This window comes from Leucopleurus acutus (genome assembly GCF_964270905.1).
Source record: "Leucopleurus acutus genome assembly, chromosome: 9".
In the NCBI taxonomy this organism is placed as follows: domain Eukaryota; kingdom Metazoa; phylum Chordata; class Mammalia; order Artiodactyla; family Delphinidae; genus Leucopleurus; species Leucopleurus acutus.
The window spans coordinates 103,029,087-103,050,022 of record NC_139144.1 but is presented as its reverse complement, the minus strand read 5'-3'; the positions used below and the strand labels follow the sequence as shown (position 1 = coordinate 103,050,022).

The window sequence follows — 20,936 nt, the reverse complement described above, 5'->3', positions numbered from 1 at the left end:
AAGCCCGATAGATTTTTTAACATTGAAGCAGGCTTGCATGCCTGGAATGAACATCTCACATAGTTTTCTTACTTGGTGTCTATCTTTCCCATTTGAAGTCAAGTTCCGAGCAGGAAGAAACTTTTTGGTTCATTTTATTCATTGCTGTATCCTAGTCCCCAGAACACCACCAGGCATACAGTAAGCTCTCAACACCGACCGACTCGTCGAATGAATGAAAGAACAGTAGAGCTGTGAAGAGAATTCCCCAGATTAACGTGAAGGGGGATCCCAGGATGACAGCTGTGGGCAGCCAGTCCAGGTGGAACAGGTCAGAAGGCCCCAGAAGAGCCTATGGAGCCTGAATGCCCTGAGAAGAGGTCTGGTTAGTCTGCAGAGCTTTGGGGTTGATTTGATAAGTACATAGAAAACTAAGCAAACAAACAAACAAGCATTTTTTAAAAAAAGGTAATTATTATTGTGGTACATGCACACAATGGAATATTATTCTAAAAAGAAATGAGCCCTCAAGCCACAAGGAGACATGGAAGGAGGAGCCTTAAGTGCACATTTCGAAGTGAAAGAAGCCAATCTGAAAAAACTACATCCTGTATGATTCTAACTATATGACATTCTGAAAAAGGCAAAGCTATAGAAACAGTTAAAGATCAGTGGTGGCCAGGGCTTAGGAGAGGGAAAGATGAACAGACAGCACGGAGGATTTCAGGCAGTGAAACTACTCTGGATGGCACTATAATGCTGGATACGTGTCCTTATACGTTTATCCAAACCCAGAGAATGTACAACACCAAGAGCGAACCCTCACGTAAACTATGGACTTTGGGCGATTGTGATGTGTCAGTGTATGTTCATCAGTAGTTACAAGTGTACCCTTCTGCTGGGGGATGTTGATGATGGGGGAGGCCGTGTGTTGGGGTGGGGGGGCTCGGGGGTGTATGGGAACCTTTCTACTCCATTTTGCTGTGAATCTAAAATTGCTCTAAAAAATAAAGTATTTTTTAAGCTAATTATGAACTCCAGAGAAAACAAAAGTTGCCCAGGAGAAGAAGAGAACTCACAGTTCGCTCTATGGGTTCAGTCAGGACCACGTCCAGGTATTTGTGGCGCCTGAAGTTTATACAATTGAGGGAGGACTCTTTAAGAAAAGAAAAGCACTGGGCTTCCCTGGTGGCGCAGTGGTTGAGAGCCCGCCTGCCGATGCAGGGGACACTGGTTCGTGCCCCGGTCCGGGAAGATCCCACATGCCGCGGAGCGGCTGGGCCCGTGAGCCATGGCCGCTGAGCCTGCGCGTCCAGAGCTTGTGCTCCGCAACGGGAGAGGCCACAACAGTGAGAGGCCCGCGTACCGCAAAAAAAAAAAAAGAAAAGAAAAGCACTAAATCAGAAAAAATCTGATTACCTCTTAGAGCATTTTCTGGAATCTTTGTACCTTCCCTGTCCTGGTCTGTGGGTATGTTTGGGGTACAATGAAGCAGGGAGGGGGCTGACGAGTCCTGAAAACCCAAGGAAAGCCCAGAACTCCAGAAGGTACAGCAGCCCCTTGCTGGTGCCCACCAGCCCGGGACAAAGCACAGACTCCTGGGCGAGCACCCTGGACCCCCGCACCGGGCAGGCTCCTTCGCCTGCCCCTTCAGTTCACCAGGCCGGTGCCCGGCTTCTCAAGACTCCGCTCCATCAGAACCATTTTTCTTAGATTCCATATATATGTGTTAGCATATGGTATTTGTTTTTCTCTTTCTGACTTATTTCACTCTGTATGACAGACTCTAGGTCCATCCACCTCACTACAAATAACTCAATTTCGTGTCTTTTTAGGGCTGAGAATACAGATGCAGATGTAGAGAATGGACTTGAGGACCCGGCGGGGTGGGGAGGGTAAGCTGGGACGAGGTGAGAGGGCAGCATGGACATATATACACTACCAAACGTAAAATAGATAGCTAGTGGGAAGCAGCCGCATAGCACAGGGAGATCAGCTCTGTGCTTTGTGACCACCTAGAGGGGTGGGGTAGGGAGGGTGGGAGGGAGACGCAAGAGGGAGGGGATATGGGGATATATGTATACTATACGTATAGCTGATTCACTTTGTTATACAGTAGAAACTAACACACCATTGTAAAGCAATTACACTCCAATAAAGATGTTAAAAAAAAAAAAAGACTCAGCACCAAGGCTGCCTCTTCCATGAACGAACTCCCCACCCTCTTCCCCAGAGTTGCCTGCAGGGGGCATGGGAAGAAGCCCAACGGACATGGATTTGAACCCCTGCTCTGCCACGTGTGAGTTACATGGCCTCGGACGTGTTACTTGACCTCCCAGGACTTCGTGTTTTATCTTCTGTAAATGCAAATAATAATGTCCGTCCTGCAGGGCTGTTGGCAAGAACAAACACCTGATATAATGCTGGACACGTGGTGAGGGTGAAGAAACACGTCTTTCTTACTTTTTTTTGGCGGGGGGTGGGGCACGCGGCGTGTGGGATCTTAGTTCCCTGACCAGGGCTTGAACCCGTGCCCCTCTGCAATGGAAGCGTGGAGTCTTAACCACTGGACCACCAGGGACATCTCACATCTTTCTTCCTTTCTAGCAGCATTAAAAAAATTTTTTTAATTGTGGTAAAATACAAATAAAAGAAAATTTACCATCTTAACCAGGTTTTAAGTGTACAGTTCTGTGGCGTTAACTACGTTCACACTGTTAATCACCACCGTCCATCCACAGAACTGTTTTCATCTAGCAACACAAATTCTGTCCCCATTAACACTAACTCCCCATTCCTGCTTCCCCACAGTCCCTGGCACCCTCCGTTCTACGTGCCATACCCCCCCCAGCATTGGGGCTGGCCTCTGTGACTGGACTCCTTCCTTCTACCTGGTGTAGTGAGCTATTTACCTATATTAATCCCCCACCTGGTCCAGCGGCGTCTCATATCCCTGCCCCACAGAGCCTAGTACAGGGCCAGGCCCACAGTAATACCAGCTCCAGGAAGAAGTGCAGAATGCCTGAGGGAGATGAACAGACAAAGGGTCCCGTGTGGGTTCATGGGTTTGGGGTCTGATTTTACATAGTGGGTGCTCAGAAAATATTGAAAGTCTAAAAGATGATATAAACGATTTTTGTAAACTACCTATTTTTTGAATGGGTAAAGTATTCTAAATTCAAAAGCTACAAAAGAAAACACAGTGGAAAGTAAAGGTCCCTCCATCTCTGTCCTCCAGCCCCTCACCAGAGGCAGCTGCTGTGACCAGTTTCTCCTGTATCTGTCCAGAGGCCTGTGTGTGTGTGTGTGTTCATGCACTTACACACACACACACACCAGCACGCTTTACACACTGTTCTGCACATTTTCCTTTTATTCTCTTGTCTTATCTTTGAGATTCGTCTCTGTCCTTCTCTATCAGTACATAGAGGGTTTCCCTACTGGTCTTTTTGCCTTGTTTTGTTTTGTCTTTTGTTTTTGTCCACACTGCACAGCCTGTAGGATCTTAGTTCCCCCACCAGAGATCGAACCCGGGCCCTTCAGCAATGAAAGCACAGAATCCTAACCACGGGACCACCAGGGAATTCCCTCCCTACTCTGATAGAGTCATTGAGTGGTGTATTTATCTTGTCACCTGTTTACACTGGTCACGTGATTTGTTTACTATGTCACCTGTTGATGAACCTTCAGACGTTTCCAAGTTCTTGCTGTTCAAGCAGTAGTACAGTGAACAACCCCAGGTCTCACTCACGAATGATTGAATTTTGTATATAGTTGTGCGTATGTGTTAATCCCAAACTCCTAATTTATCCCTCCCCCCTCCCGTTTGGTAACCATGTTTGTTCTCTATGTCTGTGAGTCTGTTTCTGTTTCGTAAATCAGTTCATTTGTACCATTTTTTTAGATTCCACATCGAAGTGATTTTCATATGATGTTTGTCTTTCTCTGTTGCAGGCAACAGAATCATATTCAGCCTTAGAAGGAAAGAAATTCTGACCCATGCTACAGCATGGATAAACCTTGAGGACTTTACACTAAGTGAAATCAGCCAGTAACATAAGGGCAAATACTGTATGATATCATTGATATGAGGTATTCAGAGTACTCAGATTCACAGAGACAGAGAGCCCGTGGGGCGACCAGAGCGGCCTATCTAGCTGGACGTCCAGAAAGGGCTTCTCTTGGCCGCCAGAGTCCCCGCAGAGACAGGAGTAAAGCTGGGAGGAACCCAGATTAGACCATGGGTGTCAAGTGCATAATGGGGTGGGGGGCATGGGTCAGAGCCTGTTCCTGAACCTGGAGTGGAACCGAAGCCCCCTCCCCGCCCCACAGGGTGTGTGTGTGTGTGTGTGTGTGTGTGTGCGCGCGCGCGTGTGTGCGTGTGTATGGTCCTAGAGTAGGTAACGCCTGCGGTCACATCAGACGCTCTGACGGTCTATGTGAATCCACGGGCGCGTAGGTGCATCCACAGACCCGAAGGCACATCTGTGCACAGACTGCAGATCACAATGGGCCCGGCAAGGGCGCGCCGCGGTGCTCCAAGCCTGGCGATCACATATTCGGATGGATGGGGCGACGCTGCCTGCTCTGATCCCTAACTCATTATTAAGCTCCTCGCTCTTTGCAGACGCTCCCTGCGCCTCCCCCGCTCAGGGCTGCAGCGGCGCAGGCGCCGGGGCCGAGCCGAGCGCCGAGCTGGGAGCGAGCAGCCGCGCTCCGGGCCAGGGTCCCGGGGGAGCAGGTGAGCGACCCGCGCCGCGCGGTCCCCAGGCCGTTGGAGGAGACGCCGCGCCGCCGCGCCGCGCCGGCAGCCCGGCCTTCCCTGCTTGGCAGTACCCGTCTTGCTTCTGTTGGCATCACCCCTCCTTCCCTTGCCTGGCATCCCTCCGCCCCCCTGCCTGGTATCTCCTCTCCTCCCGTCTGCCTGGCGTCCCTCCCCCCACCCCGTCTGGCATCTACCCCCTCCTCCCCTTCCTGGCACCTTCCTCTTACCTGGCACCCCCTTCGCCCTGCCTGGCTTCCTCCTCCCCTTCTCCTTTCCTGATACCCCCCCTCCACTACTGACTCTCACCTCCCCCCACTCCCTTTCTTGCCCCTCTTCCCGCCTCCTCTCTGGTTCTCCCCTTCCTCCCCCCTGCCTGGCATCTCTGCCTCCTCCCCCTACCTGGTACCTTCCCCTCCTCCCTCCCCTGCATTTGCCCTCCTCCCCACGCCTGTCACCTCCTCACTGCCTAGCACTTTCCCATCCCTCTGACTGGCATCCTCTCCCTCCCCTCCTCCCCCGCTGCTTGGTATCTGCCCTCCTCCCCTCTGCCTCGCACCTCCCTTCCTCCCTTGTGTCTGGCACCTCCCCTCCTTCCCCTCCCCTCCTCCCCACCGCCTGGCACCTGCCCTGTCTCCACTTGGCATCCTCTTGCCTGGACACCTCGCTCCCTTCAGATTGTCCCTCTGTCTCCCACCTTCCTGCAGGGCACGTCCTCCCAGCCCTGGGCTGCTAACATCTCCCCTGCTGGCATCTTCCTCCTCTCCTTGCCTCCCCTTCCTCCTCACCTTCTCACAGTGGCCCTCTGGCCAACACCAACTACACGTGACCCTGAACTGCTCTCAAGCCCCGCCCCCCTAGGTACAGCGCTGTCCCCCCATCCCCCACTCCCCATCATCTGCCCAGGGGCTCCAGCTCACAAGTTGGGCTCTGACCCCAGCCCACAGTCGTCCTGCTCTTGCATGGGGGTGAAACCAGGCTGTGCACACAGGGAGGGTTCCACGTGAGCTGAGCAGAGTACAGAGCAGGTCGGCTCTACCTGCCGGCCACCCCTAGACTCCCTTGGGATGTCCCTGAGCTCCAGAAGTCGTCCAGGTCCCAAGCTGGCTGGTGGTCCTCCTCCAGCTATTGCCAAGGCCCCCAGGTTTGCCTGCTCCGCCAGGGCCTGGGCTCTGCCTGGATCCTCTGCTCTTGTCCATCTGACTCTGTCCTGCAGGACCCGCCTCTGACGGCTTCCGGCGCTCACACTGCTCCCACCCCACACTCCTCCTCGTGCCACCCAGCCGGGCTGGCCCTCGCCTGCCCCCGCGTCCCTTCCTGCACACCTCCTGCCTTCCTCAGACCGTGCCAGGGAGTGGGTCCACGCAGCAGGCCCCTCAGCGTCCTCAGGCCCATTGTGAGTCTGCCTCTGGGGCTTGGGGTCTGGCCCGCCCCTCCCACTGCCCTCTCCTTTCAGATCCTCCTCAGAATGGCCCTTGGTGCTGCAGGCACGGTAGGCTCTGGGCCCGGGCACCGAGGGGGCACTGGATGACTCCCCCACTGCAGGACGCAGCCACCTATGACTCCAGGCCTTCAGCACCCACCCGCCGTGGCACAGGTAGGCGCTGTTTCCCCCACCAGCCCAGCAGCAGGAGCCCTGGGGCTCCACTGAGAGCTGGTGGCTCTCAGCCTCTGGTCACACTCCATGGCCCCCTCGTGGCGCTTCTGCCCCCATCTGGACCCGTGGCGGTGCCTCTTCTCATCCCCTGTGACAGCTGGAGCCTCTGCCCAGACCCTGCTGCCGGCTCCCGCCACCGTCGCCCTCCCTCTTGCTTAGTGCGCTCTTACCTCCCGCCGTCCCTGGGCCCTGCCTCTCAAAGCCATTGCAGACAGGGACGAGTGAGCCTGAGCCAAGGTTTTGGTTCATGTGAAAATGGGCTAGTGCTCTGGCTTGTTCCACTTCCTCCCCAACCCCAGACCCCCAGACACACCTCCTTGCCCTCATGTGTGAGTGAGTGCACCCATGTGCCCAACACCCCCCACACACGTGTGCACACATGCTTTCTGCCAGTCGGGAGGAACAGGAACTTGCTGAGCCCTGGCACAACTTGGGCTCCAGAAACCTACCCCCAAACATGTATGGCGAACACCTGAAAGCCTTCCAGGCCGCAGGCAGGGCTTTGTTCGGGTCAGGAGGGGTGCTGGTGGCATCCCGATTCAGGGCCTCCGGGGCAGCCAGCCCTGCACTGGCTCAGAGGCACTCTCAGGCCCATTGCATGTCAGCTGGACCCTCCTGCGCCTCCTCCGGGCAGCGTGAGAGGAGGACAGCCTAGCTAGTCCCACGTTGGGTGCCCCTGGTCCAGGAGGAAGGGCTGAGTCCCCACGTGAAAGGCCACCTGCCCCAGAGCCCCATCCGTCTGTGGGGAGGGAGGGGTTGGAGCTGGGTCTGAAGCCTGCAGTCTGGTCTGAGCTCTGCCTGTCCAGCCCCACCCGTCAATTTGGCCACCTCACCGGTGGGAGTCACCTGGCAACATATGGGATGCTCTCAGGGCCCTGGAGGTGTGAGGGACCCAGTCCCCGCCCTCAGGCCGGCAGTCCAGGATGGGGAGCAGACTTGGCCACCCCACAGGAGGTGCCGGAGTGGATGACTCAGGCCTCCGGGCCCTGACAGGGGAGACGTCAGGAAAGCCCTTCGTAGGGGCAATTTGAAGTTGGCTTTCAGAGAACAGGAAGGTGGGGTAGGCTGGTGACTCGGGGGCAGGGGGTGGGCTGAATGAGAGTGCTTTTCTCAGCTTCTCCTCCCTGAGAAGGGGCAGAGGAACTTGCTTTCCTGCCTGGGCCGCTCTGAAGGCCAGGGCAGCCCTGTCGCCTCTCTACCCCACACCCCTCTGGCCGGTTGGCCCAGGGCGGAATGCTGCAGGGCACTGGCTGCAGGGGGAGCCTGGCTGGCCCAGAGCTGGGAAAGCACTGGATGGCAGAGAGACCATAACCGGGTGCTGGGCCCCACGGACACACGTGCAGTTCATCAGGGCCCCCAGACGAAGGTCCGACCCACTGGCCCACAACCTAACCACTGCCCTAGGTTAAGTGCAAAAGTGTTCCTTAGCTCGTGGGGTTGGTTTTTAAATGCAGGCTCCTAGAGAAAAGGTGTGAGCTAGTATACTAAATACATTCTTCCCGGGCAGCTCTAAAGTTCTGGGGTGTCTGAAGGTGGAGGCCAGGTCGAATGGGGGGGCTGGCTGATGGGGAGGTGGCTCGGGTCCCTGGGAGGTGCAGCAGAGCCAGGTCCTCACGTAGTGAATCCTTGTGAATTGCAGCTGATTTGGGGTGCACTGAGATAAGCCCTCAGGGGCTCCCCAGCCACAGTAGGTGGGTGCCCTGGGCTGTTTCTGTCCTTGCCCAAGGGGGATGATCTACCTGAAGGGATGGGCGGTGGGGGAGGGGAGGCTCTGGGAGCAGTGAGTACATCGTAGTGACACCTGGTCCCCGAGTGGCCCCAATCACGAGGTTCAGTCTAGGATTCCTGGGGAGTCAAGGAGCCCCGACCTCCCCATGTGATGAAGGTGGTGAGGGGTGAGGTGCTGGGGGAAGTTTCTGGCATTTTCTTTTGGAGTCACGTTGACGTAAACTTGGCCTTCATTCCGCGCATGGGTCGCAGGCGGGGAGCCGACTTTGGCGCCCGGTGGCCTGGGCACGTGCTGTCATTTGGATGCTCACAGCCCCATGCTAGTGTCTAGACAGCACGGGCGGGCGGCGTGGGCCAGGCGTGCCGCAGCTGGAGGCTGTGTTCGCCCCGAGTGCCTGCGATGTGATTGCAAGTGAGAGCTCATTGTTAGTGAGCGTTAAGTGGCAGAGGTAATGAGCTGGGGTGGCACCAGGGGGAGGTGTCACCGGAGGACGCAGAGCCGCAGACACGCAGGATGAGCAAATGGCTCTCCTCTTTGGTTGGACTCTGAGCCCTCTTGAATCGCTGCTCCAGGGGGTCCATGGGGGGCATTCGGCTGAGGGAGACTTTGGGGGCAGGGCTGAGGCTCTTTGGGATGTGCAGACCCTTGGTAACTCGTAGGGACCCTACGGGGGAGTATTTGGGCCCCCGTAGGACACCTCAGCCTGGCCCACCTCTCGGTTTGCTTCCTAAGCTGTGAAACCCATTCCTCTGTGCCCCGAACTCACTTCCAGGAAATTTGAGAAACTGTCTCATGAGCATGCGGCCACTCATGCCTTTACTGGAATTTACAAACTTGGATCATCTCCCATGTCAACCTTCTTTCCAGACTGAAGAACGTTCTGGGGCTTGGAGTGAGGAACAGTATGCTGTGAGGGGGGCGGGGGAGAAAAGATGCAGGAAGATGTACTCGCCTCATTCCAAAAGAGCTTGAGGTAGTTTGCAAAGACACACATAGTGAGGAAATCAGGACAGAGGAGCGCAGGGTAGGGAAAGGATGTTGTAGCCAAGGATGAGGTGAGCAGACAACACTCAAACCATGAGGCCCAGAGCCCCCTCCCACAGCGGGGACACATGAGGGGTTACACTGCCTGTGGGACAAAAGTCGAACCATTTGCCCCAAACGACTGTGATTTCTGGCCATGAGACCCCGAGAAGTGTCTCCTGTGTGATGACATGCAGGGGATTCTGTGTGACAAGTTAAGCGATATCCTCAACAATTCCACAGCAGTTTCCTCGGGCTAAGCCCAGGGCTGACAGAACATCACACGGCAGTGCAAATACTGCTGACCGTGCTGGATCCAAAGATAAAATGTAGAACAGCTAGAAGAATGCATCGCCTGTTAACATTTACAACAAAGTTTCCAGTGAATATCAGGCAGCAGGCAAGTTTTTTTAAAATTGGGAATCAAGTACAGAGTTATCAATACATTCTTGGGGTAAGGGGACTCTCCTCATAGGAAAATAAAGACCTTGATCAGCACGTGTGCCCAACAGGTGAGCTTGGGTACAGGGAGGGACCAGTCACACACCTTACCCCCAGGTCCTGAACCCACTGAGAACTAGACACAGATGGCAGGCATTTATCAACTTTATGGCAGGGAAAGCTGGACTGAAGAAAGAAGCCTGAACCTGAAGCCCTGATGTAGAAGGTGGACCTGACACCCTAACCTTGGGTTTGCTTACCTGGCGCAGGTTAACAGGAGGAGATGGGCAGCCTCCTGTCAGCAGACCCCCCTAAAGGGGAAGGCAGGCCACGGGGGACAGCCGTGACTTCTCCTCCCCCCTGACGCAGGAGAGGAACTTGTCCAGAAGGTGTCAGACCCTCACCACCTCATTAGACAGCCCCTCCCAAAGGGAAGAGAGGTGGGGCGAGGTGGCAGAGGATTATTCCAGAGTCTTGACTCCTGAAGAATAGATTAGAAGCCTCCTCGTGAACACATGATGACAAGAGAGCAGGGTCCCCTTTGCAAGGTGGGGGGGGGGGGCATCCACGTTGCTGGACAGTGACATCAAAGCTCAAGTTCAGACTTGGGAGTGACCTTTGACCCTACCCCTTCCTTCTCTCTCCATTGGGACAATCGTTTTATTTGAGTTTATTTCCTAGACACATCTCACTTCCATCCACTTCTTATTCCCCACGTCACCATGCCGTCCATGCTGCTGTTGTCTTCTGCCTGGATGACAACTGGTGCCCCGCACAGGGTCTGGCCCCCTCCCCGCAGCCCCAACCCATCAGAGTAGCCAAATGGGCTTCTTGTAACACAGGCCTGATCCATCGCGTCTTCCGTTTCCTTGAGGGCTTCACATATGCTGTTCCCTTTGCCTGCAACACCCTTCCAGCTCCCTTCACCTGCCGAAGTACGTGCATCATTCAAGTCTTGACTTAAATACCACTTCTTCCAGGGACACTTTCTCCCACTCCAGGCTGTAAAGTTCCACCTTCTTTTGTCTTGTAGCATGTACCAAAAATGTGCTCCTTAAAGGCACAGACTGCATTTGTCTTGTTCAACACAGTGCTGAAAAAAATATATATGTATTTTTTTGGCCGTGCGGCTTGGGGAACCTTGGTTCAACGACGTGTTGAACCCAGGCCATGGCAGTGAAAGTGCGGAGTCCTCACCACTGGACCGCCAGGGAACTCCCTGTTTCTTGAATGAATGAGCGGATGAATGAGGCAGTGTGGGGAGAGGAGGTGGCCCTGACAGCTGATGCTAAAAGGAGCCTGAGATCCCTCTGTACCGTTGGCCCCGCCCTCTCTACACCCCGACGACCCAAGGGTGGGCCATTCTTGCGTGCCCACCTTGGCCTGCTGACACCTGAGCTGCCCTGTGCAGGTGCTCTTGGCCCACGCCCCGGCAGTCCCTCTCCGATAGGACCTGTTCACCATGATCAGGGAAGCCCATCCCCTCTTCAGTTGTTCTTGTGGTGAGGGAGGTTCTTCCTTCCTGTGACCTCGGTCTTGGCCCTTGGAGTTACAGAGAATGAACCCCTTTCTGCTTCCGCGACATTTGCCCGCCTCCGGACATCCTTGGAGTTACAGAGAATGAACCCCTTTCTGCTTCCGTGACATTTGCCCGCCTCCCGACTCCCACACGCCCTGCGTCTGCTCTCGGGAACATCCAGCTCTGGCGTCTTCAGATGTGCCTTACCTGGGGGCCTGTGCCGGCTGCTCAGACCTTGGCGCCCACTGGGAGAGCTGGACGGTGGCGGGGCTGTCTAGATAGGCTTCAGAGCCCCCAGGCCTCCTTAGAGGCTGAGCTGTGCCCTTTACCTGCTAGGCAGACTTGGGCAGAGACACTTAGCTCCCTGGGTCTCAGTGTCTCCTTGTAGGACAGGACTTAATCCCCTGCCTATAAAGGCTCCGGGGGAAGCTGAGTACCAAGCACTCTGCCCAAGGCCCGCACGCCATGGATGCGGGGGCCGCCCCTCATCGCCGCTGGGGTAAAATGTGGTGCTGGGCGCTGTCCCGGCTCCAGGTGTCAGCTGTAGACCCCAGGGCACTGGCTCTGGTGACCGACCTGCGACCGGCGTCTCCCTGGTTTCCAGCCCAGCCCGCTGTCCTCACTGACACCGTTGCCTCCTAAAGGCTAGAGTCAGCGAGAAGCCCCAGGCTTTCCGCCCACCAGTGAGAAGGTTGTCTCTGATCCTGGTTCTGAGAGCTCAGATGCAGAGTTACCCTGAGAGCGTTCGCCATCTTTCCAGACAGCAACTCGCTGTCCAGCCTGATGCAATCGGTGTCTTTGCGAGGCCTGCCTTCTCGGCCTTTAATGACGTTTTTAGCTGGAGAGGAAAAAAAAAAAAAAAAAAAAAAGTGAGCCAGAGAGAGCCCTGTGGTCCTCGGTCTCTCCTGGGCTGTGAACAGACTCCTTCTGGTCCCAGCAGCTGAATCAACAGCAGGGGCCCAGGTGGGTGGGCTTGGGGGAGGTGCTGCAGGAGTGGGGGAGGGTCCTGCTGGTGTGGGCAGGGCCTGAGTAGGGGGAGGGGAAGCTGAGCTCCAGCTCTGTCCATAAATCCCACTCCACCCCTCCCCCACCAGCGGGAAGCATCATCGTGCTTTTGCTTCTTCTTGCCTCAGTTTCCGCTCTGAGCCCCGACTTTACCACCCCTTGCCCCATTTTCCCCAGGCCTCTTCCTTCAGGAGAAAATCCAGTCTTAGAAACCCTGTCGAAAATATGCCCGCTGGGTGGTCGACACCCCATCTGTCAGGACTGCCCCCCAGCAGCCCTCACTTCCTCCGCAGCACCCAAGACTCCACAGCAGCGACTTCAGGAAGGGGAAGGGAAGGGAAGCAGGCCGGGGTCAGTATACTCGCAGCCGGTGTTGACCGAGGGCTTACTGCGGTTTTAAGAGTTTTACACGGTTTAACTGATTTGCCCTCACCACAACACTGTGAGGTAAATGTTATTATTGTCACCACTTCTAAGATGAGAAACTGAGGTGCAGAGAGGTTAAGCAGCTTCCCAGTGGTTGGGGAAGAGTCCCAGCTGGGGTCTGTCCACCGCATCTTCTGAGATGCCATGACCCAAACCTTGGCCCTCAAAGGGCGAAGCAGCCAGGCCTCTATACGGACCAGCACCCCCTGTTCACCCCAGCTCTGAGGCCCAGGTCAAAGGCTAGTTGTCATTGTGCACGAGGCCCACACCATTTCTTCCCATTAATTGCTGGGTCCCTAGGGGCGTGAGAGATTCAACCCCTAAATAGGGAATGGGGGCGCGGTGGATTGCAGAGCTTGCACCCCTTCAGAAACAGGCAGCCCCTCAACTCCATCTGTGTTGCCAGATTTCCGGCGTTTTAAGAGATTCTGGGAATCTGGCTTTTTATATGAAATCTTTCCATTTTTAAGATTTTTTAAAGTGTTTAAGACGCACTGTGGGCTAAGCGAAACCTGTCTGGCTTTCCCAGTTTGCAGCATCCACGGTGAGCTTTCCTTACCCCATGACCTGTCACCTGTCATCTCTTCTAGCCTTCAGGCCCTGAACCCCAAATCAGTGTTTCTCAGTGGGCCCCAGTTGAGACACACTGTGTGAAGAGTTGCTGTCACTTTGGGTGGCCTCCTGCCGTCAATGAATTATAAACGAAATGCAGAGTCTTGTCAAACACTTGAGGACCCTCTGCGAAGTAGAGAAGCGTTACTCGTCAGTCCTCAGGGATGTGCTGCTAATGAGAAGGGCCAAGGCTTTTGGAGATTCTCCCTCTCAACTTGTCCATGTTGTGAACCCAGAGCAGTGGCTGCTGAGGGAATTCAGGGTACTTTTGACAGCCAGCGTGAGAGCAGGCAGAGGGTGAGCGGAGAAGAACGCTGGCCTTGAGATCAGAACATGGGAGTTTGAGCCCCTTTGACACTAGTTGGGGGTCTGGCCCTGAGTCCGTCATTAACCTCGTGTTCCTCATCTTTAAAATGGGTATACTGATAATCTCCAGCCCTTTCACTTCCTGGGATGTTGAAAGAACCAAATTAAATCATGACTATTGAACTGTTTTGTAGGCTATTAAGCTCCATAAAGATATATGTGTTAATTTGGAGGCGTTTGACAAAGTCTCTCCCAGTGTCTTGAGTATGACACATACAGCCGGCCTCAATGCAGTGGTGTGCTGCTAAATACTTAACAACTGGCTCTTGACAGGGTGGGAAGGAGGAGATGAACTACGATTTGTATCATTTGCTAATGTCTGTGGTATAAATACTCCTACCGTAGCTGGTTTTAAACTACCACCATGACACTGCAGCACATCACTGGGTATTACTGTGACTGAGTAAGATTGCTACCAATTGAAGACTAATTCCGAAGGGTGCAGATCATTTGGAGAGAGGGCTCTGTCCTGGTGCCTTTTTCAATACGTTCAGTAAAGACTTGGACGAAGAGAGAAGGTCAGGCTCACTGGATTTATGAACGATGCACAGCTGGAAAGGCTGGTAAATATATTGGATAAGGGAATTGAGATCCAAAAGCTCTCAAGCTGGAATAACGAGTTAATTCTTACAAGAGGAATATTCTTGAGTCCAAAAAAAGGCAACTTTACAAGTATGGGATGGAGAGACATGTTTGGGCACAAAGTAGAAAGAGAATCACGTTTTTAATTGACAGGAAGTTCAGTACAAGTCCGAAGTGGGATGGGTGCTTACCAAAGAGTAATACATTAGTAACAGTGAGGACTTCATTCAGTCCTCTATGACTTAGGGACAAATTTTCACATATGCCCTCTCGTTTCTATTTTGCTGCTCACCATAATGCAGTGAGAGAGGTGCGATGATGCTATACCCATTTTAGAGATGAAGAGACTGAGGCTCAGAGAGGTTGGCACTTTTGTCCTCCTGTCAGTAGGTGGTGGAATAAAGACTCAAACTCAGGTCTTCTGGCCCCAGATTCTGCCCTGTGTTGTGCTCATGAGCACATCGTTGTTTTGTTTGTTTTATTGGCATATAGTTGATTTACAATGTTGTGTTAATTTCTGCTGTCCAGCAAAGTGATTCAGTTATACATATATACACATTCTTTTTCATATATATATATATATATATATATATATATTTTTTTTTTTTTTTTTTTTTTTTTTGCCACACCACACAGCTTGTGGGATCTTAATTCTCCGACCAGGGATTGAACCCGGGCCCTCAGCGGTGAAAGTGCGGCGTCCTAACCACTGGACCACCAGGGAATTCCCATCTTTTTCATATTCTTTTCCATTGTGACTTATCACAGGATATTGAATATAGTTCCCTGACTCTCCAGTAGGACCTTGTTTATTTAAGTCCATTGTTCTGAGTGCCCTGCGCTCTGTGGCTTCAGGCAAACCAGAGGATGTGAGGGGAGGGACCGGGTGGGGTATGGACCAGCAAGGACTAGTGAGGAGCAGTGCTGGGGGAGGATTAGTTCTCTAGACCTGCTGTAACCAAGTGCCAGGCTGGGCAGCTTTAACAGTGGAAATGTATTTTCTCACAATTCCAGAGGCTGAAGCCGGAGATCAAGGTGTGGGCAGGGCTGGCTCCCTCTGAGGGCTGTGCGGGAAGGCTGTGCTCCAGGCCTCCCTCTGTGGCTTATAGACAGCTGTCTTCTGCCTGTGTCTCCTCACATTGTCTTCCCTTCGTGTGTGTCTGTCTCTGTCCTAACTTCCCCAGTTTTATGACACCAGTCATATTGGTCTGGGGTCACCCTAGGGACCCACCTCATTTTAACTTGATTACCTCCTTAAAGACCCGCCGAATAAGATCGCATTCTGAGGTACTGGGGGTTAGGACTCCAACAAATGAATTGGGGATGATGGGGGCTGGAGGGGACACACCATTCTCCCATGACAGAGGGACTTTGAGAGCTGCCTTCAGAATTTGGAGTCACGTCTTATGAGGAGGGAGAAGACTGCACTCTAGGTGGCCGGAACCTCCAGGAGGTGACCCCGGGTCACACCCACCACAGGAAGAGCCAAGGCCCCGAGGGACAATTTGACTTACTGCCACCGCGGACTCCCTTGGGCCCCTTGGCTGCCGGGACACCAGCTCCACACCTGGCTGTAGTTTTCCACACGTGGGAACGCGTGGAGCCGGAGGGAGGCCTCCAGCACCTCTGTTCCCACAGATACGCAGTCAGGCAGTGCGCCCTGGCGCGGCGGCCGGCACACAGCCGACCAGGGGAAGCTCTGCGGCTGTGCTCAGCCCTGGCGCCCCGCCGCCTCCGCCACGGTTTGGGCGCAGCTCCCGGAAACTCACCGATCCCACCGTCACCCTGGGGCGTGGCTGCAGCTGCTGGTCCCCCCACCGACCCACAGCCCCTCGGAGGAGGTAGCCGTCAGGGGTGTTGGCCTCGCTTTCCCGCAAGGAAGCCCGGAGCTCTGGCGGGGGGCACGCTGGTCCTCTACTCTTCCACCTCGGGCCGCGGCTGTGGCCATCCCGGGGCAGGAGCTGACGTGAGCTGCTCAGCCTCCCACCCCGTCCAGGCCCTGAGCCCCGTCAGTCCCCATTCGGTCCTCAGACCCAGAGTCCCAAGGGCTGTGACTGTGTCCGCTGTGTGAACCAGCGGCACTTCGTACAAGACGGCCGCGCAGGAGGGGACGGGCGCGGGGAGGAGGCCCTGCTTTTCCTTCAGGCGCCTCGATCGGCAGCTCCCAAACCTCGGCTTCCCTGGGCCCAGCGAGCGGTCTTATGAAGTCTTCCTGGATTTCCCTCCAGTTGACTCGCTACTCGTGGTGGCTTCTCGATGTCGCCCCTCCCCTCCTTTCCTGCAGCCCCTCCCCTCGCCTAGTTGCTACACGGGTTTCTCATGTAAGACCCACGCTGGGTACTAATGGCCGTTCTCTGCTCAAGGAAGCTTCCAGTGATTTGGGTAGAACCCAGGCTCCCCTTTGGCTCCCTGAGCATCCATGATTGGCCACTATGAATAACCACCTGGCCAACCCCTCAAGGGTACCCTCCATGGCATTTGGGACAGCCCGCAGGTGAAGGGCTCTGAGGGCTCCCGTATTCACTAGGCCCCTAGCTGGGGGTTGGTGGGCGGCGGGGCCCAGAGGTAAGGCAGAGCAGCGGCGGCCGAGGCCCCCCGGGCCTGGCAGGCTTAGCAGCGAAAGCTAGTAATAGCAGACGATTCATTAAGTGTTTACTCTGCGCCAGACGCTGTGCTGAAGTCTGCACATACACGACTGCTTTTTTCTTTTAATTTTTTGGCCGCGCCTTGTGGCATGCAGGATCTCAGTTCCCCCACCAGGGATCGAACCCGTGCCCTCTGCAGTGGAAGCGCGGAGTCGTAACCACTGGACCGCCAGGGAAGTCCTTATACGACCTCACTTTAATCCTCACATCCACCTGTGAGTCAGGTGGATGCGACCACCCCACTCCGTCTCCTTCCCCCTCCCGCTCCATGGTGAGTCTTCACGGGGCCTCCTGTTGTCACCACAGCTGTTTGAGCCCCAGAGACTTCCAGGGTGTGCTGTGTGGGGACATGGGGGGCGCTGAGCCGGGCTATGACCGTGAAACGCTTGATCACAGGCAGCCCTCACAGCCTCTCCTCTCAACAAGAAGCCTGGGGCCCACTTTTGCCTTCTGCTTGGATCATTTCTCCTACCCTCTTAGGCCAGGGCGGGCCGTCTGAGTTCTCCAGACCTATGGCCATCGCGTGGCGCCAGGAAGGCAGGACGAGGTGGCACTGGGGCTGCCCGTGGCCTGTGGGCAGGTAACCACGTGTTCCCAAAGGAAGTACCTGCGGTGGCTCCTGGAGGACAGGGCGGCGTGCCAACCCGTGTGCGTGGATCCTACCCAGGAGTTCCACGGACACACACGTGTGTGTCCATCTGTCCAGCCAGGAGAAGCCCACGAACGGCCCGCTGATCCGCCCACAGGAGCGAGGAACCAGGGGCTTGTTCAGAGTTTAACTGGGTTTCATTTGTTTGGCTAAAAGGTAATTCTTACATAGGAAATGATGCAACTTCCTCCAACGCATTGACATTTATTTTAGACACCTCGATGGCAAATTTTCTAGAATTTATATTCCCATGTTTGAAACAATCTGAGAATTTTGGGGAGTGTATTTTAAAAGATAATTGAGGGTAATTCAGCTTAAATGCGCAGGCCTCTGGGGATATTGATTTCCTTCTTTAAAAAGCAGGTGTTTGGGGAAGGTGGCGGGGCACACATGCGTGCGTGCGTGCGTGCGTGTGTGTGTGTGTGTGTGTGTGTGTGTGTGTCTATCCCCAGCAGGTAGGCACTCCGTGAGGGGCCATCAGAGAGGCAGACTGAGATGAAGGAGAGAAGCCAGGGACCTTGAGGTTGGGAGACCCGTTCTGCAGCCCCAGCCCCAGCCTGTAACAGCACAGTGACTTCTGGCAGGTCCCACGGGTCCTTAGAGCCTCCTCTTCCTTATCTTTAGAAGGGGGATCCCAGCCCCCACCCGGCAGGGTCTCTGTCAGTTGGACAGGTTGATGTGTGCGAAAGTGCTTGTTCAACAGCAGACTCCCACATCTGAGATGATGTTGTTATTAATCCTATGAAACACGAGCCCGGGTTGTAACATCACCCAGCGTTTGGAAGCACGCTGGCAATCCTGAGTAGACTGGGGGTGGGTTCTCTTTACCCACACCTTTGAGATATTGGGGTCTCTCCTTGGGATTTACCCATGAACAAGGCATAAAGATCCCTGCCTTTGGGGCGCTTACATTCTAACGGGGGAGAGAGAAGTGAACGCTAAACGTCATAAGTAGGTAGGTTATAAAGGATGGAGGAAGGTGTGCAGGATGGGAAGGAAACCCAGCAGAATGAAAGAGACAAAGAGCTGGCAGGGGAGGGGCAGGTGGTGACTTCTAATAGGGTGGACGGAGAGTGCCCCGCTGAGAAGGGGACATGGGAACAAAGACTTCAGGGAGGCGACAGTTAGCTGGAGGAAGAGCATTCCTGGCAGAGGGAACAGCAGGCTCCAAGCCCTAAAGGCTGGAGCAGAGAGAAGAGTGACGGAGATGTAGCAGGTGAGGACGCAGAGGGAGCAGAGAGTGGCATGGGGCTGGGTCCGGGGACCTGCACGACCTGACCCTCACTGGCAATGAGATGGGGGGGGGGGGCTTGGGAAGGTTTCAAGCAGAAGTGACGCCATCTGACTCCCCTTCCTAAAAGGGGACTGTTCTGGTTGCGTGTTGAGAAGAGAGGGTCGCGGGCCAGGTTGGAAGCAAAGCTGTTCATTATTGATGGATTGGACCAGGGTGGTAGCAGTGGAGAAGTGAGAAGGGGTTGGATGCTGGATCCAGAGCCAACAGGACTTGCTTTCTGATGGGATGTGGGATGTGAGAAAAAGACAGGATTCCAGGATGGTGCCAAGGTCACAGGCCTGAGTGTTTGGAAGGAGAGCGGGTGGTGAGCCAGGTTTGAGGTGGGAGAGCAGGAGTTTCATTGTGGGCATATCTATTCAGGGTCCAGGTGGAATCGACAGTATGTGAGCAGACCACTGGATACATGAGTCCAAGGACTGGGAGAGAAAATGGGCTGGAGGAAAATGGGAGTTGTCAACATATAGAAGGCATTTAAAACTCTGAGATTGGGGGATGGATGAAATCTCCAAAGAATGATTGTAGAGCAGTGAAGAGGACCAAGGACTGGCCCTGGGGCACCCCACCCTGAGAGGGAAAGAGGTCCAGACAGCCAAGGAGACTGAGGAGGAACAGCCAGGGAGGCAGGAGGAAAACCAGGAGAGGGCAGTGTCTTACGAGTGAAGGGAAGAGAGTATTTAAAAGAGGAGAGGGTGATCAACTGTGTGGGATGCTGAGGCTGGAGAAGCAAGGTGATGCCCGAGGACTGACGGCTGCACTTGGCGACGTGGGATCATCGGCGGTGGCCAGACGGCAGCGTTTTCAGTGGGGCCGTGAGATGTGCGCCTGGAGGGACTGGAATTCGAGGAGAACCGAGGCAGCAAACGTAGACAACACTTTTGAGAAATTTTATTGCAGCTGGGCAGTAACCAATGGGATAAGCAGGTTATGTGAGCGTTTCTCAGACAGGGAAGGTGACAGTGCTTTAGCATGCTGATGGGAGCAATGCAATAGAGAGAGCTAAGCTGTTGATGTGATGGTGTGGGGGAGGTTTGCTGGAGTAACGCCCTCAAGTGTGCTGGGGGGGACAGGAGCTCACATGCGCGGGGATGGCCGGCTTTCGATCGGAGCACAGATAACTCAGCTGTAGGAACCAGGCGAGAGAGTTGCCAGGAGGTGGAGAACTCTGGAAGTTCTTCAGAAGCTTCTGTTTTCTCAGGGAAGTGGGAAGCAAGGGCATCAGCTGGGAGTGAGGCGGGGGAGGAGTTGGAGGTTGGAGGAGGGAGAAGATGTGGAAAACTCACATAGGGGAGTGGGAGCAGGAAAGGACCTGAATGGTCTAGGGAAAGAGGGGGACGGCAGGGCAGGATGAGGCCAGTTGAAGTCCAAGCTCTGGAAATGACAGTGAGACCAGGTTAGGGCAGTGGTGCGTCTCTCCAGCCACGTTTACGTCCTGGGGTGCAGGGGAGGAGTTGGTGAAGCCGAGTTTAACTCTTAAGTAAGAGAGTCAAGAGTATATGCAAAGGAGGTTAAAATGGTAAATTTTACGTTATGTATGTTTTACCATAACTAAAAATGAAAAAGAGTATATGTCAGGGCGGTGTGGTTGTGATGAGGGGTGCAGGTCAAAGAGACAGACCAGGGCTTCCCTGGTGGCGCAGTGGTTGAGAGTCCACTGCCGATGCAGGGGACGCGGGTTCGTGCCCCGGTCCGGGAAGATCCCACATGCCGCGGAGCGGCTGGGCCCGTGAGCCGTGGCCGCTGAGCCTGCGCGTCCGGAGCCTGTGCTCCGCAATGGGAGAGGCCGCAACAGTGACAAGCCCGCGTACCGCAAAAAAAAAAAAGACAGACCAGCGGTTCCAGTGGCGTCACAGGCTTTGGGGGTCAGGGGGCTAGACAAAAAGGAGATGGTGGTCTGAGAGTGGGGAGCTTAGGACTGAGATTGGGGGGGCGCAGGTCCTGGAATGACAGGGTCCAAGAGGTGACGCTGGCGTGAGTGACTGAGGGAGGGTAGAGGGTCGCTGGAGGAGAGGCAGCCAAGGAACCCAGAGCCCTGGGGTATGGGAAGGGCTGCCCGTGAGGATCCAGGAGAGCAGCGGGAAGAGGTCAGGGGTGACAGAGGAGTGACTGTGAGCCAGGAGCTAGAAGCCTCCAGAAAAGAAGGCGCCGTACGTACATGGGGGTAAGATGCAAAGCCAGGGGTCTGGAAGCAGCAGGGAGGGGCAAGGAGGGTCCCTACCCCGCCTCGAGGCCAGTGGCAGTGGGGTCTCT

The 20,936-nt window shown here is 54.8% G+C and overlaps 1 protein-coding gene across 1 annotated transcript in view; it reads left to right on the top strand.

The window, feature by feature from the left end:
- Positions 1-6,299: 6,299 nt before the first annotated feature.
- The window catches only part of SMARCD3 (SWI/SNF related BAF chromatin remodeling complex subunit D3), a gene marked incomplete at both ends in the record, with an annotated part of 30,052 nt that continues 15,415 nt past the window's right edge, over positions 6,300-20,936 (top strand). The window contains one exon of the mRNA XM_082847049.1: positions 6,300-6,338. Within this exon, the coding sequence (XP_082703175.1) occupies positions 6,300-6,338 (39 nt within the window). The remainder of the gene's footprint in view (positions 6,339-20,936) is intronic.